General features: G+C 44.3%; 1 protein-coding gene across 1 annotated transcript in view; it reads right to left on the reverse strand.

The window, feature by feature from the left end:
* Nucleotides 1-3,733: 3,733 nt before the first annotated feature.
* LOC107122437 (vomeronasal type-2 receptor 1-like) overlaps nucleotides 3,734-26,930 on the reverse strand; it is a 38,460-nt gene continuing 15,263 nt past the window's right edge. The window contains exons 2-6 of the mRNA XM_015425537.1: nucleotides 23,374-23,665; nucleotides 20,076-20,969; nucleotides 13,588-13,815; nucleotides 9,476-9,599; nucleotides 3,734-4,725 (exon numbers count right to left, since the gene is read on the reverse strand). Coding sequence (XP_015281023.1) covers nucleotides 3,734-4,725; nucleotides 9,476-9,599; nucleotides 13,588-13,815; nucleotides 20,076-20,969; nucleotides 23,374-23,665 — 2,530 coding nt within the window. The remainder of the gene's footprint in view (nucleotides 4,726-9,475; nucleotides 9,600-13,587; nucleotides 13,816-20,075; nucleotides 20,970-23,373; nucleotides 23,666-26,930) is intronic.

The following is a 26,930-nucleotide window of genomic DNA, read 5'->3' on the forward strand; positions in this document are numbered from 1 at the left end:
CCTGACATACTAAAATGTCCTCACATCACTAAAAAGTGTCTTTCAGTTATGCCCATATCATTTTACCTACTGGATGGTTCTTTACCTGTGGCAGCCATAACTTTTAATTATATTCCTGCCAATCTTAGTGAAAACACTTGTTGCCTCAGTTAGCTTGCTATTGTTCTGCCACAGACACAAATTATGCCCATATCATTTTACCTACTGGATGGTTCTTTACCTGTGGCAGTCGCACTTTTAATTATATTCCTGCCAATCTTAGTGAAAACACTTGTTGCCTCAGTTAGCTTGCTATTGTTCTGCCACAGACACAATCCCACACTCAGAGTTCTGTTTCCCTCCATCATGATTGTAATTCTAAAGTAAGCTTGCTGAGTAAAGCTGAAAAATGTTTCTTTAGCAGCTTTCCTTAATTGGGGTTCCTGGACTGGCATTAAGTAATGTTACAATATTAGCTGAACTAGTATGTTATGTTGTCAAAACAATTAATGCACCTTGCACTCCTTAATTCTGAACAACAGGAACTACAAGGAGCTATTTTAGATAACAGTTATTGATTTTTTGCCTTTTAAACATCATTATGGCTGTTCTTCTTTTAAAAATATGTGTTGCTTTAATCTAACTGATAATGGTCAGAGCATTGAACATCATCTGGAAGAGCTTGAAAATCTCACTGGTCATATTCGGCAAGATGTGGGATTTGACGGTCTCTGGGATTGGTTCAAAGGCTGGCTTCCTAATTTGGGATGGTTCCAGCAACTGATTGTCTATGGGGTGACCGGACTCGTAATACTGATTTTAATATGTTGCTTTCTGCAATGCATTCCGTCTTTATTTCAAATCTTCGGCTCTCTTTGTCGCCCTCCAAAACAGGCCTACCCACTCAAGGTGGCTGTAGCCTGGTCTCATGTTAATTCAGAAGACGAATGGCCTATGGGCCTAGAGGATGGCATTCCTCTCTTACCTGCACATTAATTAAAACAAAGAAGGGTGGCATGTGGGGTCGGAACGGAAATCCTGGAGGCATGCCCGGGGTCAAAGTTCAGGCTTCCCAAGTCAAAGTTCGAATTCCCACAGACACTACTCTGCCGGGAGAATTGGCAAGCAGGAAACAAGGTTTTCTGAGTTTGCATGAGGCTGCTAAATTCCTCTTATAACAATGAATTACTGAGAGCATACAAGCTTTTGCAACATTCAAAGATTGTCTTGCCTGAGAAGAACATTCTGTATTCCTAACATAGAAAGCTTGATAATGTAACAATGTTCAAATGAATGAGCTTGCTTTTCTTTCTGTTAATAAAAATGCTGCTGAGAGACAGCCTGTCAGAAGAACAGGGACAGTTGTGGTACAGAGAGAGAGACAGACAGAGCTGATCTGCAGCTTCAAAGAAATCAGTGTGTTGTGTGATTCTTGAACACCCTATCTAAAGTCTTCACCCCTTTCCCTTCATTTTTAGAGCGGACTAAATTTTCAGTTTCAGTTTTGCTTTTAATACATTTTATTCATTCCCTTTCAGGAATTCCTTCTCAATCTTCATTAACTCATTCTTTACCTGTACACACTGAAGGTGTACATGGTGATTCCACTTGTACCAGCAGTGCAAAAGAATTAATATACAAATCTGCCTTACAAGCAGACCACTGGCACATCTATTCTCACTGGCAGTGACTCTTCAGGATTTCGGGCAGATAATAGTCTTTCACATTCACATAGACTGAAGCGAGGGCCTTCTGCATGCAGATCAGGAACTCTACTGCTGAGCCACAGGGCTCCTCCCCAATAAGTAAGCCAGATATGTCCTGATTCCAGCACACTACTAGACTAAGTTGTGCTGTAATTCTTAGGATAGGATGCTGTTTTCCCACTTGCTGCTGCTTGTCACATGAAAGATGCCATGATATTGCCCTGTTTCAGGGATCTTATACATATATAAGCCCTAGTCCAGACAGAAGATGACAACCCTAAGGGTACTTGAGGTGACAGAATAAAAGAAACGGGAAAAACCCAAGACCACCCAAAATATTGCTGCCATCTGGCCAACATAAGAAGCTGTCCAGAGCTCTGTCACAGTCAACAGATACCAACAGACTGCATTATCCTTTTTTTTGGCTGTCAAATCTCAGCTGATTTATGGAAACCCCATGGGGTTTTCAAGGCAAGAGATGTTTGTGGGTGGTTTGACATTTCCTGGCTTCACATCACGACCCTGGTATTCCTTGGTGCTCTCCCTTCCAGATACTGTCCTGGCACGAGCCTTGCTTAGCTTCCAAGATTTATTGAGATCAGGCTAGCCTGAGCTATCCAGGTCAGGGCCAGATTATGCATAGGGGGCCTGTGATTACAAATTCTGCACTAACATCTAGATAGATTAATCACGAAATCATCGTTCTAAGACCTGATCCTGTTTTAGCAGGCTGGGATGGATACTAGTAGAGACTTGAGACTGGCTAGAGAAATGCTGTAAAATGCAAGAATATTACTAAACTGAGCTTCTCTTCAACCTAATAAGATAGCTGTTGTTCTCAAGCTGAACATTAAGCACCTTATTATTTCACAAAGTTTGAAGGAACCAGCGGACGTTCTTGTCCAAACACTGATCAAAGGTGGGATTATCATCTGCTATCACCACTAAATGGGTTGCCAGTCCCCAGTTGGGGTTGGGGGGTCCCCCAGTTTGGAGCCCCTCCACCCACTTCAGGGCTGTCAGGAACCGGGGGAAATTACCCCTCCAAACAGGCAAGAAACCAAAAACAAGCACGACATGCCACATCACCCAGAAGTGACATAGGCACGTCAGTGACCTTGGGGGTGATGCTCTGATTTTTGGGCAAAACTTTATGGTAAGAAGCTAATTCTACCATTGAGGTTTTGCCAACAAACCAGAGCGTCATCCTGACGTCCCCGACGTGCCTATTTCATTGTGTTTATTTCCGGCTTCTCCCCTCCCCGGTCCTGGCAAGTGCATCCCCCCCCCCCCATTGCCTGCTCATCCAACAGAACTGGCAACCCTACCATTAAACATGTCATGCACATGAGAACATGTCATGAAGGAGCATGAAAAGGGCCCACAGCTCAGTGGTAGAGCATCTGATTTGTATGTAGAAGGCCTCAGGTTTAGTCTCTGGATCAAGTAGTAAGTGACATGAAAAAATCTCTGCCTGAGACCCCAGAGATACACTGCTAGTTGGAGTAGACAATACTAACCTGGCTAGACCAAGGGTCTGATTCAATATAAGGCAGCTTTCATACATTCATATATGTTCACTTCAAGAGATCATTGCAGAACATTTGCTCCTGAAGTATGTGAACTTTGTTCAAGAAACTGGCAACAGATCATCAGCTGAAAATATATGTTCCCATTGAAGCTTCAAATTGACAGAAACACCACATGAAGCTGTAAGTAATTTAATTTATTGTAAAATATTACAGGCACTCTCATGCTATTAGTTGTCACAGGTTTAAGATGGTTACTTTTTGGAAGAAGATGTTTTTTAACTGCTGGCCTATTACAGTTGGAATGGATATAAATTGCTATGAAAATAAAAAGCTCCTTGGGGAGTACCGTGTATTATTTTGTCAGCAAGCAAACAGGTGTGCTGTATCTGTGCTATTCTGCAAGAAGCAGAAGATGCAGCTTCCATAGGAACCAGGTATCTGTTTTCTCTCAATGCAGAGGAAGAAAAGGTGCAGGGGAGCTAGTGGAATTTGTGACAGGCAAGAGCTATAAAGGGTCTAATCCTCCAGAACTGTGGAGACGGTAGTGTTGTTAACTTCACTGGTGCATGATGCAGAGGTGGGCGGTGCGCTCTTGTCATTGGTGGCAGCTTTGCCATGCACGATTTCCTCAGTGTTCCTTAAAGGTTTCAATAAAATGATGTAACATTTTGGCACAAATATACACCCTAACAAGCCAAAGCTGGAAGCCAAAATTGCAAATATCTCCACGGCCACTTTGAACTTTCCTCTTGTGCTTAAGTAAGCTGGGACAAAGGAGATCCAGACAATGAAGAAGACCAGCATCCCAAAGGTGACAAACTTTGTTTCGTTGAAGTTGTTGGGGAGCTTGCGAGCTATAAAGGCTGTGAGAAAGCATTGTATGGCTAAAAACACATCAAACCCAAACATGACGCACAAGTAGATTATAGAGCCCTCGTTGCATTCATAAATGATTCTAATATTTTGGAACTGGGTGTTTTTATACATACGGGGTGGGTTAAGTATGAGGTAGGCAGTACAAATGCCCACTTCGGTTAGTACAGACAGGAGGACAATAATTTTTTGGAAAATTGGCTTGAAGAGCATTCGTGCTTTCTCAGCAACTTTTGAATTTTTGGCCAGGTGAGTCAAGAGAAGTGTAACGGTTTTTCCTAAGACACAGGAAAGGCAAACGGAGAAGCCCAAAGCAAGGGACACCTGGCGGGACTGACATGACCAGTCTACTGGCTTACCAATAAAAAGAATGGAAGTCATTAAGGTTATGACAAGAGAAAACTGAATGAGGAAGCTCAGCTCTCGATCGTTGGCTTTCACAAGAGCTGTTTTCCTGTGTTTTATGTAGACACCAGTCACGGACAGGACGACACAAGCGCCAAATACGGCTAGTACAATTAATGTGGTTCCTAAAGCATCATCATAACCCAGAAATTCAACCTCTTTATGTACGCATCCACTTCTGTCAGCATTGGACCAGTAATCCTCCTGACACCCGGTACATTCCCTTGCATCTGTAGAGGAAACGATAACAGAAAATGTTTAAGTGCTGTTGGGCTTAATATGTGTTAAGATTCAGCTCCAGTATGTGTTTTCAATGCCTGTGCTCAGTCTTAGAAGAATAGAGGAAAGTGCCCCTGGACAGCTGTAAATACAGAGAGTGTCCACACATCAGGGATTAGACATAAGGGCCCATTCTGCATCTAGCATTCATTCCGCTATTTTACCAAACCCATGTGGGAACAGAAATTCCCCTCTACATTGCATGCCACTTTCACTTTGATTGATTGCTGGATTTTATGGTAGTGTCCAGACTGCATGCCGGTTTCACTCCTTTGATCTCTCAGTTTTATGGTACTATCTGCATAGATTTATGGCCATTTTATGGCCATTCAGGGGTGACTTGGTAGTCAGTATGGCATTGGCCTGGACTATTTGAATGTGGTTTTGAGTCACACCTTTTTCTGTTCCAGTTAGGGTTAGTAAAACAACAGAGTGAATGCTAGATGCAGAATGGGCCAAGGATTCACCCGTTAGGGAATGTTATTTCTAAGCAGATCTGGCCCTCGGCATCCCTGTTTCTAGAAGGTAAGCACTGGTCAGAGATTCTTAGGGCAGAACCAGGAACTGGTGTGCAGGTTCAGCTAGGATGCTACCATCATGTTTGGGAATTATATAGTAACATCAGTTCTGCAACCTTAAACCAGATGCAGAAACTACAAGGCAGAAATTGGACAACCCTCTGAGAGCACCTCACCATGCATGGGAACCTCATGAAAATCATGCCCCTATTATCCCAAAGTAGAATACTTTGGCCACCAAATGAGAAGGGAGCACTCACTGGAGAAGACCCTGATGCTGGGAAAGATTGAGGGGAAAAGAAGAAGGGGACAGCAAAGGATGAGATGGTTAGAAAGTGCTATCAATGCAACAAACATGAAATTAAGCAAACTCCGGAGCACGGCGGAAGGCAGGAGGGCCTGGCGTGATGTGGTCCATGGGGTCACGAAGAGTCCGACTCGACTGTGTGACTGAACAACAACAGAATGGGGTGTGATATAATTCTTCTGCAAAATGTGGTACTCAATATTGAAGGCAGAGAAATTCTTTGTATGTGGCATCATCTCACAGGATGGCACATTCATTTGTAGCCCAGTGACAGGCTTTTGGGGCCATCTCTCAAGTTCTTGGGAATGGGCTACCAGAGAAGGTGAGCAGAGCCTCCTCTTCCTTCTTGGTTTCTGGAAAGCACTGCAAGGCAACACTGTTTCTGAATTTTTTATTAATGTGTCCTAGAACATTGTGGAAGGGTAGGCAGTGTTCATTGACAGGATGATGGTTTACGTATACAATTTCTTAAATGTGTCATTTTGTATGTTCTTATGTTTACCTGTATTTTGTAAGCTGTTTGGTGTTCTGTTTCTTTTCCTTAGGAGATAAGGCAGAGCATAAATATTTTTAAATACATTAAACTCCAAAGGGATAGCCCTGTTAGTTTACTGTTAGCCTTTTCCCTAAGACTTATTGCACTTTAATTGGTAATGTGCCATTTTTTAATCAGGGTGTACTTTGTTCAATGCATTGAGTGTAACAGACAGAAAGGGGGGGTGTAAAATGAAAGGCCAGAAGGCCTAGCAATCCATGAGATAGTAGTTACGGTTGGGGAAAATACAGTGATTAACATACAAAAGACAATGACATGGTAGGCCATTCTGTTTCCTGGGAATGATGCAGGAAACTTATTAAAATTTAATGCTGAAGGGAGATGGCTTACCTTTGTGGAGACAAATGGGAAGAATAGACATGACCATTTACCCACCTTCTAGGAAGATGCAAGGTGCTTGGATATCTTCTTGCATTAGAACCTGGGCTAGGGCTAGGGTTGCTGACGTTGGGGGCGTGGCCCCCCCCTGACGAGCGGGGCCACGCCCCCAATGTCAGCAACGTCACACGTCCGGTGATGTGGCGGTGTCGCGCGTGCATACCGAGCCTGCTCCCGGACTTGTCCGAGCCTCCCCCCCGGTGAGTTTGCCAGACTTGGCAACCCTAGCTAGGGCCCTAAAATTTCAGGACAGGCACCTTGTTATGACTATGGACACGTGTAGGGCAGCACATGTGGGGACTCAACCCTATTTTAGGATAGGTCAGTGAGAAACCCTCGCAGCCAGGAGGGGAAGAACTAAAAGGTTTAACATACTTTGTGAAAGTGGTACAAGCCAGGGAATGGAGCAAAGTCTGACAGCTGGGGAATGGAAGACAGATGTTGTTGTCAGGGAGTAGAAGCCACAGACCTCCCAAAGAACGTGAGCATGCAACGGAGAGAAATGTATGATGAGAACAATTCATCTGTAAACACCAGACTTTCTCCAATGTTGGGAAAGTCGGGGTTGAGGATGGGGGGGCTGACAGCTGGGGAATGGAAGACAGATGTTGTTGTCTGGACGCGCATGTTAAATCTGGTAGAGAGAAGGGACAACACTGGATCAGAAAGCCTGTCTGATCGCACCCCAAGTTTGATAGTATCAGACATGCATATTAATTGGGAGGGTGCCATGGCTGAGTAGGAAAGCATCTGCTTTGCGTGCACAAGGTCTTAAATCCAATCCTGGCATTTTGTGTTAAAGAGATCACCTAGCAGGTTATGTGAAAGAACAAACCTCAGTCCCTAAGGGAGCTGCTGCCACTCACTGTAGACAAAACTGACCTTCATAAAACCCAATGGTATGACTCACTATAAGGCAGTTTCATGTCTGTTTATCTGGATGCTCATTCTGCAGTTTCTTTCATTTAGAAATGCAATAGCTGTCAGCAGGGATATAGATATAGATATAGATATAGATGATATAGATATAGATAGAGGCACCAGAAATGAAGTTTTTGATCTGTATAGTGAAAACTTACGAATTTTTAAACATTTTCAAAAGAATTTTGTCAAAGAGCTTCTGGAACTGAATTCTGGCACATTCCCCCAGGAAAAAAGCCCTGCATTTTGTATCTAGGCATGCATTTCTGACTACCAGAAACCTGTTTGCTCTGCCAAGTATAAAACAGTTAATCATACATGGGTTTATTGTCAGTTTTTCTGGTGTTTCCTTCTTTTAAAATATATGCAAGTGTAGGCAATTTCTTGTCAGACTCGGGCATCTGGCTAATTGAACCCTGATTTATTGTAACCTGATGTATGCTTGCTTTGTTGGTCTCTGTACCCCTTATCTTTGCCCTTGCCTGCCATTGCATTCTTAGGGGGGAGTGAGGGGTTGTAGTGAATTAGGGAGGCACACTTGGTGACTTTCCAAAGAAGCCTCAAGACATCTCTCACACGAGAAATGTCCTTGAAGTTTAGTCTGTGCCAGGCTAGATAGTGACTGTATATCTGTCATAGCCATTGTAGTATTGCTGACGTAGGTGTGAATGGAATTTTGGGACTGAATTTATATCCACCTTTCTTGCCTTTGCACCCCAGTCCTAACAAAGAGTTTGAACCCACAGCGTCTCATATTTCTAATAAAACATACGCTGCTAAAGTGTGTGTGGAGAGTGATTTGACTGGGAACCTGACATTTCTGGACCCAGAAGCCATTTGACTATTGCATGTATAGTACCTCCATCCAGTAGATGGTGCTATCATGATTGCTTACCAAGTATTCCATATGTTACTATTTATTTTATTATTTAGAAAAGTTATATATGACTCTTCAGAGACCTGCTCGAGGCAGCTCATGAAATAAACCAGGATAAAATTAAAAACCCATAATTAAAATTAACATTTAAATATTAAAATTAAAACAATATCATCATTAAAAATAACAAGCCATTATAAACACAGCCAATAAAAACCCAGAGCATCACAGCATAAAAACCCAAAGCATAAAACCTTTCGCAACCTAAATGATCCTCAGAACCAATGCTCCCTCTAAGCCGTGGAGTCTTGTGAGCAAAAATTCTACTTTGTGAGCTACTGGTATTAAAGTGGTGAGCAAGGGATTCGGCTGCAGCATAAATTAGTTTGCTCTGGAGCCATCCTTCTTGAGCTGGAGGCTAAAAAACTGTGAGCTAGCTCACGCTTAGCTTAGAGGGAACACTGCAACTGATGAAAATCAGATTGTAAAAACAATTTAAAAAGTCAAACCCCTAATTAAAAGCCTTTGTAAACAGAAATGTTTTGGCCTAGTGCCTAAAAGGCAGTCAAATAGGTGACAGTTTAGTCTCAAGGTGGAGGGTATTCCACATTTTGTTGCTGTGTTCTCCGAAATAACTGGAAATTGAGCCATGTTCTACTGTGTGTGCTTTGGAAAAGATTTGCAGTAATTTAATAAAGCTTTTTTCTATAAGCAAGCATTTAAGTGTCTTAAAGAGGAAAGTGGCAAAAAGAGCCCTTCATGTTTGACGAAGTATTAAGGTATATTTGCGCAAGTACAAAGAAGCAGATGGGAACTGGCCCTCAGATTTCCTGCCTATTGCAGAGCTTCTTCCATTCACTTTCCTTCCAGTTGGCTGCCCTATATTTAACTCATTTCTCCTCAGATAGTAACCCTTGCAGTTACAATGATGATTTAAGTTTCTGCTTTACTTAAGTGAAGGCTCAGAAGAAGAAAAAAGAGAGAGAATACAAATCATATAGTGGAATATGTCATTCTAGTCTCATCTAGTTCAAAGTTCAGATAATGAAGGCTTCACGCTGATTAGCTCTTGATAGAATCCCCGGAAAACCTCTGCCTGCTTTTTCCTTGTGTCATCAGCTAGAACATTTAAAGGCATTCCTACCTGTTATGTTACTGAACTGTCCTTCTGCACATTTTATGCAGTCGTAACAACAGGAGGGCTTCCCCTGCTGGATCCCCTTTCGATAACCGGGTTGGCAATTATCATTACATTGGGAGCGTGGATTCTGAAATGATGACAGATTAAGGAATGTTTAAGGAAGCATCCAGAAAGCAAACAAACCAACAAACTTTTGATGCAGTACTGCTAAATAGAGGTGTGCATTTGGATCTACCCCAGCTGAACATATACCCCAAAAATATCTTGTCAGTATTTTCAGGGTGTATTTCAGCATCCCAAAGATATCAGGGATTTTTTAGGAAAACCAAAAAAAATCCCCAAAAAGTCCCAGGTATGTCCAGGAATTACCAAGAATATCAGCAAAGTGCAAAAAACAGCTGAGAGGCAGGAGCCCATTGCTCCTGCTGCTCAGCTGGCTTCTGCTGTCCCTTTAAAGGAGGCATGTTTAAAAGGACTGCAGAAGAAAGTCAGAAAAACAGCTGAGCTGGCAAGGAGAGCCTGCTCCAACCGCTTAGCTGTTTCAGGCTGTCTTGTGCAGTCCCTTTAAACTTTAAAGAGACTGCACAAGACAGCCCGATTCCTAGCATTTGTTGTTCAGTTGCACAGTCGAGTCCGACTCTTTGTGACCCCATGGACCACATCACACCAGGCCTTCCGGTCTTCCGCCGACCTCTGAAGTTTGCTCAACTTCATGTTAATTGCATTTATGACACTGTCTAACCATCTCATCCTTTGCCGTCCCCGTCTTCTTTGACCTTCAATCTTTCCCAGCATCAGGGTCTTCTCCAGTGAGTGCTCTCTTCTCATTTGGTGGCCCAAGTATTTGAGCTTCAGTTTCATTATCTGGCCTTCCAGGGAACAGTCAGGGTTGATTTCTTTTAGGATTGACTGATTTGATCTTCTTGCAGTCCAGGGGACTCTCAAGAGTCTTCTCCAGCACCATAGTTCAAAAGAATCTATTCTTCGGCGCTCGGCCTTCCTTATAGTCCAACTCTCACAGCCATACATGACTACTGGGAATACAATTGCTTTGACCATGCGGACTTTTGTTGGCAGGCTGATGTCTCTACTTTTTATCATGCTGTTGAGGTTCGCCATCGCTTTCCTCCCAAGGAGCAGGTGTCTTTTAATTTCATGGCTGCTGTCACAGTCTGCGGTGATCTGGGATCCCAGGAACGTGAAGTCTGTCACTACTTCCACGACTTCCCTTTCTATTTGCCAAGGAGTGATGGGGCCGGATGCCATGATCTTAGTTTTTTTGATGTTGAGCTTCAAGCCCACTTTTGCACTCTCCTCTTTCACTCTGAGCAAGGGGCTCTTAAGGTCCTCTTCACTTTCTGCCATTAGAGTGGTATCGTCTGCATATCTGAGGTTGTTGATCTTTTTCTCCCGTCCCAAATTCAGTTCCCAAATTCAATTCCTAGCATCTCCAGATAAAGGATCAGGAAGTCACTCTTGAACAGCTACTGCAAATCAGAGCAAACAGTGTTCTGACAGACCAAGATCTAACTCATTATAAGGCCTGATGGACTGTACATTTTCAGCAGCAACTATGAAGACTGGGAGAGGGCCCATTGCTCGGTAGAAGATCCTCTGTTTTGCATGCAGAAGGTCCCAGGGTCAATCCCCGGAATCTTCAGTTAAAAGGACCAGGCAGTACGATGTGAAAGACCTCTGCCTGATACCTTGGAAAGCTGCTGCCAGTCTGAGCAGACAATTTTGACCTTGATAGACCAATGGTCTGATTCGGTATAAGGCAGCTTCATGTGTGTCTGAGATGTGGTAACGATTTCCTCAAAGCCACCCTATAAGCCCATGACCAGTATAGCATTTGAATCTGGGTCTACAACCAATATTTTGTCTATTTCTTAGTATTGGCAGCAGTGCTAAACAGGTCTAGTAAAGGTAAAGGTCTCCCTTGCTCGAAAGCCAGTCGAATCCGACTCTAGGGACAACTGGACAAAGCATTTTTAATAGAAACTCATAGTCCAGATCAACAAAGTATAGACTAAACAGAGTATGAATAATAATAACAATAAGAAGAAGAAACCCTCTAATTTTATGTGAGATGTATATGTACGCATATTTATTTAATTACTTCATTTATACCCCGTCTTCCTCCCCACTGGGAACCCAAAGAAGTCTTACATCATTCCGCCAGGCACGCTTCCTCTTGAAATAAAATAAAGCTTTATTGGAAACATTTATGCATCCTAACCTTATCTTATTCATGCTTCACATGCACCCCTAAGTTAGGATAGCCCGACTGATGATATACACTGGCTGCTGTACAGGCTGTTTGAGTGGGCTGCTCAAGCAGGAGAGCTCCATTGATGATGGAACATCTGCCTGGACCATCTCTGGTCCCTCCTTTGTAAGGCTGATGATGTCACTCTGTCTCTGGCCCTTCTCTGCTTTGTCTTTGCTTCTTTTGCCCTTTCCCCTTAGTCTCCAAAATGCAGTTGTACCCAGTTCTCAAAATGCAGTTGTGCCTGGGGAAAGGGACCTGGTGTGGGGGCAGCATTGCAAGCATGATAAATCACTTCCAGGGAAGTGACAGCAAAAGCTCTAGGAATCACCAGGAACATTGTGGTTCCTTCTCCAGGAGTCTTCTCCAGGCTCATCAGCTCCTACCATCCATGTCACGTTCCCTTATCTTGTAACAACAGTTGGGGAGGGGCGAAGGAAGGGGATGACTGCATGGAGATGTTCACGCATGTATTTAGGGTTGCCAGGTCCTACCTGGCTGCAGTGGGGGGACTCCAGGGTCTTCTGGCGCATGCGCAAAGCACATGTACTGCAATGACATCACCTGGAAGTGACATCATCACGTCAATGGGGGGGTGATGCTCTATTTGGGCAAAACTCTATGGTTTGAGCCCAATTTTACCATAGAGTTTTGCCCAAAAACTAGAATGTTACCTCCCCCCCGATGGTGGCGACATGATAATGTCCCTTCCAGGTGACTGCATTACATTGCATTCAGGGGCATTTGCGGGCAGGGTTTCCCTCCGCCAGCTAGTGGAAGGTAAAAGGTAAAGGTTTCCCTTGCTTGAAAGCCAGTAGAATCTAACTCTACAGGGTGGTGCTCATCTCCGTTTCCAAGCTGAAGAGCCAGCGCTGTCTGAAGACATTTCTGTGGTCATGTGGCCGGCATGACTAGACGCACACAGAACGCTGTTACCTTCCCACCAAAGCGGTACCTATTTATCTACTTGCAATTTCTTGCTTTCAAACTGCTAGGTTGGCAGGAGCTGGGACCAGAGAAGGGAGCTCACTCTGTCACGCAGCACTCAGGTCTCGAACTGCCAAGCTACTGACCTTCTGGTCTGCAACTAAGTGTCTTAACCACTGAGCCACCGCGGAAAGAGGCCCACAAAAGCGGGGGAACCCCCATCTGGACTGGGGGCCTGGCAACCCTACGTGTATCTCTTGTATCAGAATGACACAGAACAGTCTGTTTCAGGGCAGGGTGGGGGCTTGATCTTTGGCCTTGATGCATGCATACACACGTTTCCCACATGCACTTACAAGCGCTTCCCTATTTCGGACTTTAGTTGCTGAATATACGGACAGGCCGATTTCCCACAAGCGCTGCTCCACGCTTGCTCTTCCCTTTTGCCCCGATGGTACGTGTCAATTTCACACAAGCTGCTGCACGGCCGCATTTTGCCCTGGAGCTTTGCACGATTTCCCCCGCATCTACTCAATTCTCAAAAAACAGGATTGAGTAGACACGGGGGAAATCACGCGAAGCTGCGGGGCAAAATGTGGCCACGCAGCAGCTTGTGTGAAATTGACACGTACTATCGGGGCAAAAGGGAAGAGCGAGTGTGGAGCAGCGCTTGTGGGAAATCGGGCACAGTTTCAGGGACGGCTGCAAATGTAAATTAGCTGTCTCTTGGTCATACAGGAATAGAAGCACAAATATAAGCACTGACTGAAGCATTATGTAGAGCTTGATTTATTAGCAGCTAGTATTAGATATGGATTCTATCTGACGAGAGGGATATAGATAAATGTGAAATGAGTGGTCACAGTGGCACGGCCTGTCAACTTCAGGACATCTATATTTAGAGAATGAATTCACTTACTGCTGACGCCGGATTGTTCCAGAAGATAGAATCATTGTATACCATAAACTCAAAATTTTCATCCGTACTGCTGTTAAACTTTCCAACATTCACAAAGGCAATTTCACTTGTGCCATTCATCTGCCAGTTCAGAATATCATAGGGGGTATACACGTCCCCTTTCAGATCTATGTATACGTCTTCATCAAGCACTCTGAAGTTCATCATATTCTTCATGTAGAACATTAACTGTGAAAGGGGAGGGAAAAATTAGGTTGCAACAATCTAGTCACACAGTCAAAGTATGCTTTTACCATGCCTTAGTAAAGGTAAAGGTTCCCTTGCTCGAAAGCCAGTCGAATCTGACTCTAGGGTTGTGGTGCTCATCTCTGTTTCAAGCTGAAGAAAGAGCCAGCGCTGTCCGAAGGCATTTACATGGTCATGTGGCCAGCATGACTAGACGCCGAGGCACACAGAATGCTGTTACCTTCCCACTGAAGTGGTACCTATTTATCTACTTGCAGTTTCTTGCTTTCAAACTGCTGGGACCAGAGACGGGAACTTACTCCGTCATGCGGCACTCGGGTCTCGAACTGCTGAACTACCGACCTTCCAGCCTGCAGTATTAACCTTAGCCTTAGTATTAAATAGGACATAAAACTGGATGAACACATGGGTCTTCAATGAAAAAATAATATCAATATATCTAACTTCCAGCGTTGCCTCATTTATGCATACATCAGTCAAAAGGCTTGAGCCAAGAACAGGAAAGACAGCTGTTTCTACAAACCTGAGAAAAGCTTTGAAATGAAAATCTCTCCTTATATATAATTGAATAGTGGGTGCCAAAGTTCTAATTCTAAAATGCACTCCCTTAGTGTATGGCTGATGGCACTGCTCCTCAGCATATATCGCCACCAATCAGAAGGCAAAGCCCGGGTCCCACCCACACCACAACTGCTGCAACAACCTGGTCTTTTGCATATGGAAGCTGATTGGACTTCACTCCATTCCACACCTCAAACTCCCCCCCCCCCCGCAAGGCAGTTGGAATGTCAGTTACATATGGAACCTGCTGTATTCTGGTGGTGTGCAGGTCCCAGGTTCATGTTTTAAAAGCAGACTGACACTGTTTGCCCAAAGCCAGAGCACTCTCCCAGAGCCTCTTTCTAGATCCCGTTGTATTTATTTCCACAACGGGCCTTATTTCTAGTGTTGAAATAATTGACTTAGTTCAACATCATAAGCACTACGCCACACTGGGTCTCTTGCATTTGGTTTTGTATCTCTGCTTTAATAATGCTGTAAGTCACCTTGTATGATTGGGATAAGCAAACAAAATATCACTAAATAGTGTGGAAGTTTTCCCCAGAAATCTTCCTCAGGAGAACTTGAAAGCTAGCATACTATTTTCTGACATTTTGACTGCACTGAACTAAAAAGGCGTTATACAATTTGTAAGCATGGTATAGTAGTTAAGAGCGGTGGACTCTAATCTGGAGAACAGGGTTTGATTCCTCAGTGTTCCACATGAAGCCAGCTGGGTGACCTTGGGTCAGTCACAGCTCTCTCAGAACTCTCTTACCCCCACCAACCCCACAAGGTGCCTGTTATTGGGAGAGGAAGGGAAGGAGATTGTAAACCGCTCTGAGTCTCCTTAAGGTAGTGAAAAGGGGGGGTATAAAAACCTAATCTTCAGAGGAGGAGGAGGAATTTTTCTGTGGACCAAAAAATAAATAAATCCTTATAATATCAGAGGATGCTGAGGCAGGTTTCATTACGTTTGGAAGTTCCCTCTCAATGCTGAAAGAAGATCCTAATTTAGGACATAAAGTGGTAACCCACAAATAAGGGGGGAAAGAGCAACTTGGAGTCCTATAAGTAGCTCACTGCATCTGGCACTTTTTACAGCACCTTCTGTTTTATGCTCTTCAGAGTGGTTCAATGGCCTTTTTAAAAGCCAAAATATACTGTAAAATGGTTAAAGTAGGAGAAGAGAAAGAGGGAGGAAATTTGGTACACACACAGAACTTTGATTACTAGGAAGCCCAAAAGGTGAATGTTTATACAGATTACCTTCAAAATAGTAGGTTCAAAGTATATCCCAAGAGAGTTATTCCCAGACTATCTATATCTGAAAAAGAGAGCAGTAACTCACGAAAGCTCATACCCTGCCACAAATTTTGTTATTTTTTAAGGTGCTACTGGACTCTTGCTCTTTTGTAGAGCAATTGTAAATCTTTCTTTAAAAGCTGGAATTTTCTCTCTCCCTTTCCCTTCTGGACAAAATCTGCTAAAAGTCAAGAATTCTGAGACTCTGGTATGAGGGTCCAAACTGATAACCTTGTGGTACTGATCCTGGCCCATATATAATTTTTCTTGGGCATGTGTGTATCAAATTTTAATTTTAGGTCTCTAGTACAAGGGTCGCCAACTTTTTTTTTTTAATGAGACTTAATACTGAGTCATGAAAAATAGCCTGAGCTACTTTACCCTGTCCTGCCATGTCACCAAGCTTTATTCTGTCCTAGGAACAGAACATGGGCTAGGCAGAGCACTGGAAAGGAAGCTATCAGCTAAAGCAGCACAGAGGAAAATCCTGTGAAATAACAAAGGAGTGATAAACATTGTTTAGGAGCCTGGAAAAAACGAAGACTTTTCAGTCTGCTTTTCCACTTCACAGCTTTGTTAAGATGCTTTAAAGAGAAAACATTCTAGGAACATAGTCAAAACAGTGTCAAGAATATTTGCATCAAGATTTTGGATGGTACTCATACCATTATCTACTGGCTTTCCTTATATTTATGAAAAAATGTACTTTATATGAATGTTGTCTAGAATAAGAAATTTGCATTATAAACATTATAAAAAGTATAACCAAGTGTGTTAAAGTTATAGAATAGTGGCTTTCTTTGGTGAGTTCATTTTCCCCAATAGTAAGCTACCAGTAGTTCAAAAGCTATCTGCTGGAGACCGCTGCTTTAGATACTAAAAGAGGGGAATCACGATACTCAAGGGGGAGGAATCATTCTCCCCTATATTGCTGTCACTGCTAGGCCAGTGCATTCTCCCCCCCCCCCCCCCCCCTCTTGTGGCCATCCAGTTCTCTCATTGCCAGCTGGGGATGGTGGTGGAGAGGATTGCTACGCCTCCCTACCTGTCTCGCTGGCTGCCAGCTGGGCTGCAGGGGGGCAGTGAGGGCTCAACCCTCCGCCTGATTACCTCCTTACAGTTCAGGGGGTGAGCAGGCTTGCTGGCTTGGTGGGGGGCAGTGAGGACACCCCCCATCCTTCATTGCCAGCTTGTCGGGGGGCAGCAAAGACTCCTGCCCCCTCCTGATTCCCTCCTTGCCGGCTCAGTGGCAGGCCATGAGACTTGCGAGGGAGAATGCCATATCCTCCCCATTTCCTACTCTGGCACAGCTCCAAGCTCTACCCCCGGCCATTGAGGCCAGCTGCCACAGCCAGGCCCACTGCAGTGTCCTATCCCCCCCCCAAAAAAAAATTCTGCCACCACTGCTGCTGATCCCAGGCCTGGTTAGGGTTCCCAGCTTCCAGGTGGGGCCTGGAGATCTCCCACTTTTACAACTGATCTTCAGCTGACCGAGATCAGCTCCCCTGGAGAAAGTGGCTGCTTTGGAGGGTGGACTCTATGGCGTTGTACCATGCTGAGTAGGGTTGCCAAACGGCATCTAACTCGTGCGCACGTGTCGCCCGGAAGTGATGTCGCCCCCAGCGTGCGATGTCACTTCCAGGTGATGCGTGCGGGGGGGGGGGGTTTCCCCCGGGCCCGATTCCGCGCGGGGTGGGAGTCGGGCCTTGAAAGCGGGGGGAAATCTGCCCCCCGGGGGGATTTGGGAACCCTAATGCTGAGGCCCCTCACATCCCCTAAACCCCACCCTCTCCTGGATCCACCCCCAAAGTCTCCAGGTATTTTCCAACCCAGACCTGGCAACCTTAGGCCTGGTGAGGCTCCCAGCCTCTGCCGTTGGGCTGCTGCATCTTCCTTCCCCCCACAGTCACTGCTGCTGCTGCTCATTCAGGGCCCAGTGAGGAGCCCAGCCTCTGCTGCTGGGCCTCCTGTGGCTCCGCCCCCCACCAACACTGCTTCCACTGCAGCTTTTGATCCTGGGCCTGGGGAGGCTCCCAGCCTCTGCTGCTGGGCCCAGTGTGGCTCCCCACCCCCATTGCCACCACCACTGCTGATCCTGGGCCTCGTCAGGGTTCCATCTGCCGCTGCTGAAGAGGTACTAAGTTTCCATGCTGCCTGCATATGCACAGATTACGCGTTTGTTGGGGGGGGGGATTTATAGCCCCAAATGTAATTTTTTAAGGATTTCAGGTTTTCCTGTAAACACCTTCCCCCACTTTTGCAGAAATATCTATTTTCTTTCTGTGTAGCCCCAATCCATGGATTTAGGTATCCGCAGGTAGGGGACACATTTGGTAATAGTATACAGATATCTGAGGAACAAACATCCTTAACTATCCTCTTTATGTAAAAAGCAATGAGAATGTGGACTGGAAGTGTCCTGTAGCAACAAAGCTGTCTTTTCACATTAAGGGAAGGAGTGGTTCCATTGCAGGACTCTCCAGTGGGTTTATGAGACCTGGGGTCAAATGTGACATTGGGAGCCCCACTCCTGTCCCCTGCAAGGACAGAAAAATGTATATCCAAAGGCTCGATGTTCACATATTGGGGGGGGGGAAGTACCAAGAATTGTGGTGAATAATCTGGCAGGACTAGGACAGGGACCAATGGTACACCCAGGAGATGCCTGGGGCAAATTGCTCCACTTGCCTCTCCCAGCAGTAGGGTTGCCAATCCCCAGTTGGAACAAGGGGAACCCCTGGTTTGGAGGCCCTACCCCTGCTTCAGGGTTATCAGAAAGCAGTGGGGGATGTCTGCTGGGTGCTCTATTATATCCTATGGAGACCGGTCCCCATAGGCAATAATGAAGAATTGATCTGTGAGTTATCTGGGACTGTGGGGGGCTGTTTTTTAGGTAGAAGCACCAAATTTTCTGTATAGCATCTAGTGCCTCTCCTCAACCCTCTGCCCAAGTTTCAAAACGATTGGACCAGGGGATCAAATTCTATGAGCTCCAAAATAAGGTACCCCAATCCTCCATTATTTCCAATGGAGGGAAGACATTTAAAAAGAATGCGGTCCCTTTAAATGTGATGGCCGGAACTCCCTTTGGAGTTCAATCATACTTCTTCCCTCCCTTCTCCCAGAGACTCCTGGAAAGTCCCCCACCGGCTTGTTAGCCTCACCTGGCAAACTTGCCCAGCAGCTCTGGTTAAATGAAAGAGGATAGTCTTCAAACAGTCCAAAGCGCTCTTGAATACTTTATGAGCATTTGTTCTGATTATTTTCTTTTCTTTTTTTTTACATCTGACCAGCATTAGAGTAGCAATGTAATCAGGGGAAGCATTTTTTTTTTAAGTAAAGTGTGTATGTGTATTTGGAATGCATACTTTGCATATAGGTTATTAAGCTTATAATCATGGTCACTTAGGACCAAGCTACATGTTATGGGTAGGTCATGTTCTCTCATCACTGTCTACAGCAATTAAAAGCAGCTGGGGAAAGGGAGAAGAACTGAATTAGGGTCACAAAGTTGAGAGACGGAGATGTGATGGATCCTTTTCCTTTTCCCCTTGTTGCTAACAGTATTTTGAGGAGGGGTCTCAAATCACTGTTTTATAGAAGCATTCAAAGGGAACATATAATGTGAAAGCTATGAATTAGAACTAAAAAAATTAAACTCTACATGTCATCCTGGCTTAAACAGAGACTTGGGTTTTCTTAGTCACTACAACCTTGGATAGCTGTACTGTATCCACCTTTTAGAGATTTTTATCGTATCTTCTCAACAACTTTCATCAGACTATAGCCTAGTACCAATATCAATTAATTTTCACTTAGACTATTTGGTCATCTGTTCAAACCTCTGATGTCCCTCACCATCCAGTATATGTGACTGCTAATTCTGTTGATTTATGATGGGACTCAAACCTAACCTTTCTACATCTATTCCTTCCTTTCTCTATTAAACTGAGTCTTACATTTGAAAGATGCATGACATCATTTACACCAAGACTTGGCTCCCCGCCAGCCTTCCCCATAAGCTCACCCAGGATATTTTCCCCTTCATATGTCTATCTGAAGAAGAGAGCTCTGACCAGTGTTCCCTCTAAGCTGAGTTAGTGTGAGCTAGCTCACAGTTTTTTAGCCTCTGGCTCACACATTTTTGTCTTAGCTCAGGAAGGATGGCTCCAGTGCAAACTAATTTATACAGTAGCCAAATCACCTGCTCACCACTTTGATGCCAGTAGCTCACAAAGTAGAATTTTTGCTCACAGGACTCCACAGCTTAGAGGGAACATTGGCTATGACTCATGAAAGCTCATAGAAAAATAAATGTTTTAGTTCTTAAAGTGCTGCTGGAATTTTGTCTCATTTTGTTTTGACGTGGCTACCCCTTGCAATAAATAAGTGCATACCTGCCAGGGTTCAAACTCATCTATTGAGGCACACTTGCTACCTGTGCCTGTAAATGGTCCAGTTGTAGGATCACAGATGCTTAATTGATGAAGACCGTAAGCAACAGCATAGACAGCTTTATAGACATTATACGTTATCCTAAGTTCTGAAACATCCAGGTAGGTAGTGTTAAGTTCTTCAAGTTTCTCCTCCCCAGTGCAGAAGTGGTCAGAAGTAAAATTAACTCTGTTCTCATGGCCAGTTACATTTTTCCTGTTGTCTGTGTTATAGGGTATGCTGGCATTAGGCCAAGTGCAGTTGAATGCAGACTGCCAAAATTCAATGGCCAGATCATCATCAGGATCTCTGCCTGGGTGTACGTCCAGAAGGAATTCTTTGAGCCCAGGGATGTGACCTCTTCGTACTCCGAAGCCTATGGCCCCACCAAGGAGAGGAAAGTATTCCGGCCTCGCAATTAAGGCTGATGTAACCCAAGCCTCACTTGCTATCCAAGTTTTGCTGCTGATATTGCTAATAATAAGCTCTTCCACTAAAGGATGGAAGTCAATATCCGAAGAGTAGACCACAATGACCGTGGCATTGGTTTCTTTTACGGTGTTGACTACTGACTGTATTTTTGTCCTGGAGTAGATTTTTGGAATTGTCTCTGAGAAAGCTATGCAGATCTCTCCACTTTTGCCTTTCGCAATCTTCTCAATCTTCTCTTTAAATGCTTTTACACCGTATTTTCCATAATCGTCGTCTGCTGCGATTGTTCCCACCCATTTCCAACCAAAATGCTTAACTAAGAGTGCCATCCCTTGAGATTGCACATTATCACTTGGGATGGTGCGGAGATAAGTAGGGAACTGATACTTGTCAGAGAGAAGTAAGGAAGACGAGGCATAGCCAACCTAAAACAAACAAGCAAAAAAACATGGATTGAAGCAAGAATTGCTATCCCTTATGTTCTTTATTTCTGTAGCTCCTCTGCCACCAAAGGACTTATTTGTGTTCTCACAAAGGCAGTGGAGGTGGTGGTGGAGAAGGAAGTAACCCCACTCATGGATAGCAGGTGGCTATGGTGGAGGAAAGCAATGTGGAGAGGAATGGATAGCTCATTGTATCAGACTGGCCAAGACTCAGTTCAGGAAGTCCAATGGTGCTGAGTGAGACTATATAGGAAAAAGAGACTGAATTGTGCGTCCAGGTGCCAGCATGTCTCTATCCCCACATAGTCATTTGTTCTCCCAGACCTGGTGTGGCTATAAAGGCACAAGCATAGGAGAGGGATGAGTACATTTTACTGGGGATCAGGATAGTGTTGACAAGTCCCTCCCCCCAGCCACTGGCAGGGGATGGGGGGCTTCATTGCAGAGTAGGATTGCAAGGTCCTCCCAGGCTACCAGTAGGGGGTGGGGGGTAGAATTGCTAGCTTAAGGTTGGAAAACTCCTAGAGATTTGAGGATGGAGCCTGGGGAGGACAGGGGCCTCAGTGGGGTACAGTGCCCATAGAGTCCACCCTCCAAAGCATCCATTTTCTCCAGGGGATCTGATCTCTGTAGTCTGGAGATGAGCTGTGATTCTGGAGGATTCCCAGGCCCCACCGGGAGGCTGGCATTACTAGACCAGGATTTGGTGGGGGGGCTGGCCTGGGCAGCAAGCCTATTACCATAGTATGTTCTACTGGTGACATTTGGGAAATAAAGCTACATTTTTTCTTTTGTGACTCATAAAAATGGACGTATATGCTGTGATTGGAGATTGTGGCCCATGTTACAAGATCAAGCTCCATGTGTGGGCTCTATTCAAGTCCAGACAACAGCTAGATTATGGTAACTTCTGAGGGACTCCTAAGACACCATAATAGTCCGGTCTGTGGGAAGTGGGAAGACCTATACCAGCTCTACCTTGGTCTATGCACAGTTTATTTAATATTTATTTATTTAGGAGATTTTTGTGTCAACTCTCCAGAATCCTGCTTGAGGAAGCTTACAATTAAAATAGTAAACCATTAATATAAAACAAGCCATTAAAACAAGCCCAGGTACATAAACATAGAAAAAATGTCCATAAAACAGACCTCAGACCAGAAACTGACCAAAACTTCTGGAAACATAAAACACATAATTAAAATCTCATGTACAAAGAAATGTTACCAGAACACAAACATGTTCTGGTAACATATCCTTTTACCTCAGCTTTTAATGGCACCTGCACGCATTCAGACTCTATGTGAGCAGGTTCTATCTGGAATGTTAAAAAAGTAGATTCCCAATCATGGGGATGGAATCTACACATGTATATTTTGTAAAGGCTTACCATTTGCCCGGTAGCAGTGGTCAGTCTCCCGCTTGTACCCTCGGTTCCTCATCCTTGATAATTTAAGGAGCAGGAGAAACCATGGAGGGGGGAATGACCATATTGTAGAGACCATAGAGATGGGGGGGTGTCCTAGAGCATCAACCAGAACTGAGATCATGTCCATTGCCCACCCAGAAATGACATCACATCCTCTGTGTCACTCTAAGAATTTCCTCAATCTCTGTGGTAAAGACCAGTTTATTTAATATTTATCCAAAAACCATAGAGATTGGGAAAATTTCTAAGGCAGCACAGAGGATGTGATGTCATATTCCCCTCGAATTCCACCCTCTCAGGTAGTGCCCCTAAAATCTCCTGACATTTGCTGGCAACCTTAACCTTGTATGCACACAGGAATTATGCTCATGTTCTGTCAGTCACATGTAGACCAAGAGTGGAGCCAGTGTGCTCATTCCCACAGTCCTTCAACATGCATTGAGACTTCCCTATATATGTTATCTGACGATGGCTGTTCAGTTGCTTTATGTCCTGGCATGGTCATATATTTGCATCACTGTTCAAAATCATGACCCAAATGGATGACTGCAGCAATCTGGAAAACATGATTTTGCAGCCGCAAGAATTTGTGGTGTTTCTGTGTCCTTACATTCGAGAGTCTAAAATACCATAAATAAAATTAATTTGTGAAAATACACTTCCTAGATTATCAGCATATAAAATTGCTTTAGGCTGCAGACCAAACACAGGAGATTTTCTAACCTCTCTATAGCATATACTAAACCAAAAGCTGCACTAACATAAGTATATTTACACTATAAGCTCATATCTAATTTATACTAAACTGTCATGGCATCCCTTCAAAGAATGCAGGGAATTACTGTTTGGTGTTTCATCGCGCATATCCACTGAGGAGTAAAGAGATTTTTATTTTTTTTACACTTTTGGCAACTTGTTTGATCTTTTACAGGTAAAACTTGATGAGATTGACAATACCATAGGGAAATAGTAAAGTCCAAGGATTCTCGAGGAAGCAATGGAGAGGGTCGATCCGCCGGCTCCGACGACTGCTGCGAGAGGAGCACCACTACTGCATCGGAAGACGGGGGTTGTTTCATTCTGCCCAGTAAGGAAAGCCAAAGAATTCTCAACTGTTTTGGACATTGTATAGCACGTGTCATAGATCTGGTAGCCCAGAGTAATGTTTGGTAGAATGTCGGGATTTTTGTTAATATGCTGTATGGCAAGTATCATGGCTTTGACCCAGCGGTAACCTCGAAAATTAAATCTGCAGAAGCAAAAGAACGTGATTGCATTCAGAACTGTTCACCACAACGTTGCATATTTCCTCACATTTATCAAAGTCTATTCATACAGGTGAAGGCACCATAACCAGACACAGCGTGCGCCAAAGGTGTCCCTTAGGCATGCAGTCGTGTGCATATACATAGATGTGTGACCTAAGCTATACAAGTTTTTGCCATTTCCTTTAGTTCTTGAGGGAACTTTCTCCAACTTCTGCAAGCATGGCAATTGCTGTATTAATAACTCATTCTGCAGCCCTGCAAAACAGGCTAGGGTTATTTTTCCCTGTTGCAGATGAGGGAGTGGAGCGGAGTGTGGCTTGCCTAAGGCCACCCAGAGAGTTCATAGCTCAGACTTTACCCAGCAAGTCTCAGCTTTCACCTGCTTTCCATGGGGATGCATAGACAGGGACTGTTTGCATGGTCAGAAAAAAACATTATATGAGCATGGTCTAGGTGAGCAGCAATTGAAGTATATGGGTAAAGAGAGCCAGTCTGGTGTAGTGGTTAAGTGTGTGGACTCTAATCTGGGAGAACCAGGTTTGATTCCCCACTCCTCCACTTGCACCTGATGGATGACCTTGGGCAAGCCATAGTTCTGGCACAGCTGTTCTTGAAAAAGAGTAGTTTCTGTCAGAGCTCTCTCAGCCCCACCTACCTCACAGGGTGTCTGTTGTGGGGAGGAGAAGGGAAAGGAGTTTGTAAGCCACTCTGAGACTCCTTCTGGTAGTGAAGGGCGGGGTAGAAATCCAATCTCTTCTTATTATTATTCTTATTCTAAAGGGAAATGACTGGGTTGTTGACACAGGCCCCCTAATCCCCTCTCCCAGTGTGCCATTTGAAGTAGCAGAGAGATCAATAGAGTTTGTGTGTGCCATACAAATCTTCTGTGTTCTGAATCAACACAATCAAAAGCCTGCAATGGCTAAAACAAGAATAAGCAGGAATAGAGATACTTTGCTAGCTGCCAGATTCCGTACAAATGAGGCATTCAGTTCATCATGAATATACCCCACTGACAGAAGAAGAAGAAGAAGAAGAAGAAGAAGAAGAAGAAGAAGAAGAAGAAGAAGAAGAAGAAGAAGAAGAAGAAGAAGAAGAAGAAGAAGAAGAAGAAGATCGTCCAAATACACATTTCAGGAAGGATCATTAGCACACTACAGTCTTGCAGGAGACCCAAAATGGGTCCTATTCATTGTTAGAATGGAAGGGCTACCCAGTGCTTCCCTTCATACAACCAAGATTCCTTAGACTCTTTTAAAATACCTTCTCCAAAGGAGAATATTCTTTCCTGCTCATTATGACCATGTTTCTACCTCTAGCATCCTTATGCTGCTTCTCTCCAGTTGGATATTAGGGTTGTGAACCTCCAGGCGAACCCTAGCATTCTCTCAGAATTACAATTGGTTTCCAGACTACTTAGATGAGTTGCCATGGAGAAAACAGCAGTTTCAGAGGGCAAACTGTACGGTACACCATAGATTCTTAGTCAAATCCCTCCCTAAATCCCCCCTCCGCAGGTAAGTAAAGGTAAAGGTTTCCCTTGCTCGAAAGCCAGTTGAATCCGACTCTAGGGTGTGGTGCTCATCTCTGTTTCCAAGCCGAAGAGCCAGAACTGTCTGAAGATGTTTCCATGGCCATTTGGCCAGCAAGACTAGACGCCGAGGCGCACGGAATGCTGTTACTTTCCCACCAAAGCGGTACCTATTTATCTATTTGCAACTTCTTGCTTTCGAAGTGCTAGGTTGGCAGGAGGTGGGGCCAGAGACGGGAGGTCACTCCGTCATGCGGCACACTCGGGTCGCAAACTGCTGAACTACTGACCTTCTGGTCTGCAGTTCCCTGGAATTTCATAGGGCCAGCAGTGGCAACTCTAGTGTGGAGTTAATTTTAGTGAGGCAGCAAGATTAGAGACACCTCTTTTGTTACTTTTTTAAACTCTAGTAACACATATATAAAGCTACAAGGGAGAAGGGGAAAGAAGAGCGGGTGGAGTCTACACAGGTGACAGTAGCCATCCCCTTCTGCGACTTACATTCAGGGAGTCTAGTAATATTGGCCAGGCAATATAGGGAGTAACGTCGTCAGTTATTTTTTAAAAATACTGGACACATCAAGGCTCCACCCCCTCCTCCCCAGGCAAACAGCACAAAACGCACCATTTGCCCTGGTAGGAACTCCCAGCCCCACCCAGAGTGAAGCAGCAGTGGCTGTTGCTTTGTGCTTGGGCTGCCTTGGCCCTGCCTCCTCCAAGCCCAAACAGCAAGCTGTACTCTCTAGGCTTGGTAAGGTTTCCAGTTGAGCTGGACAGTCTGGTGTTTTGACTGACTCTATGGCAAAAATGCTGAAATGATTTTTAAATGTCCTGCATGTTTTCAGTTTTCTTCCCAGTCAGTGAAAATACCAGACTGTCTGGGTCAATACTGGACCTGGCAACCTTACTAAGGAGAGGCACGAAAATTTGCTCAGTGAGCCATAAGAACCTGGCTGTTTTTGAGCCTAGACAAGCAGGGCCACAGACTAAGGGATACAACTCAAATTTAACAGTCAACACAAACTCATGGTCATCAAGAAGGTGGATAAGGGTAGAACATTTGGGGGGCCCATATTTCCCTTGGAGCCAGCTAAATCATGTTTGGTTTATGTGAGGGAGCACTCACAATGAACCTACAGGTCTGTGATAGCTTTCTGTAACCTTCCACTGATTGAAAGAACATATGAGCCATGTGCTTTGAAATCAACACACATACACACTCGGTTCAGAAACAGATCAGGATGGGTAGCCGTGTTAGTCTGTCTGTAGCAGGAGAAAAAAGCAAGAGTCCAGTAGCACTTTGAAGACTAACAAAATCTGTGGCAGGCGATGAGCTTTCATGAGACACTGATCACTTCTTCAGATACAGAGCAGTGACTCACAAAAAACTCATGCCCTGCCACAAATTTTATTAGTCTTTATCTTTAAGGTGCTACTGGACTCTTGCTCTTTTCTACTGTTCAGGAAATAGTAAGACATATAAGGAAATCCTCACATGAAATTTCCAGGCTCCATAAACACATTTGAGACAGTTCATCTGGCAGGGGGAAAAAAGAGATGAAATCAAACATAAACAGTATCCCATGAATTATTCACCATGTTGCAGCAGAACAACACAGACATCTCTCTCTGAGGCAGTAATTGCACTATACTGTTTAAATATCCTCTACCTACTGCTTCAGCAGCCAAAGGAATCCCTGGAGGAAGCAAAAGTA

Source organism: Gekko japonicus, unplaced genomic scaffold (assembly GCF_001447785.1).
Source record: "Gekko japonicus isolate JY-2015 unplaced genomic scaffold, Gekko_japonicus_V1.1 scaffold702, whole genome shotgun sequence".
In the NCBI taxonomy this organism is placed as follows: Eukaryota; Metazoa; Chordata; class Lepidosauria; order Squamata; family Gekkonidae; genus Gekko; species Gekko japonicus.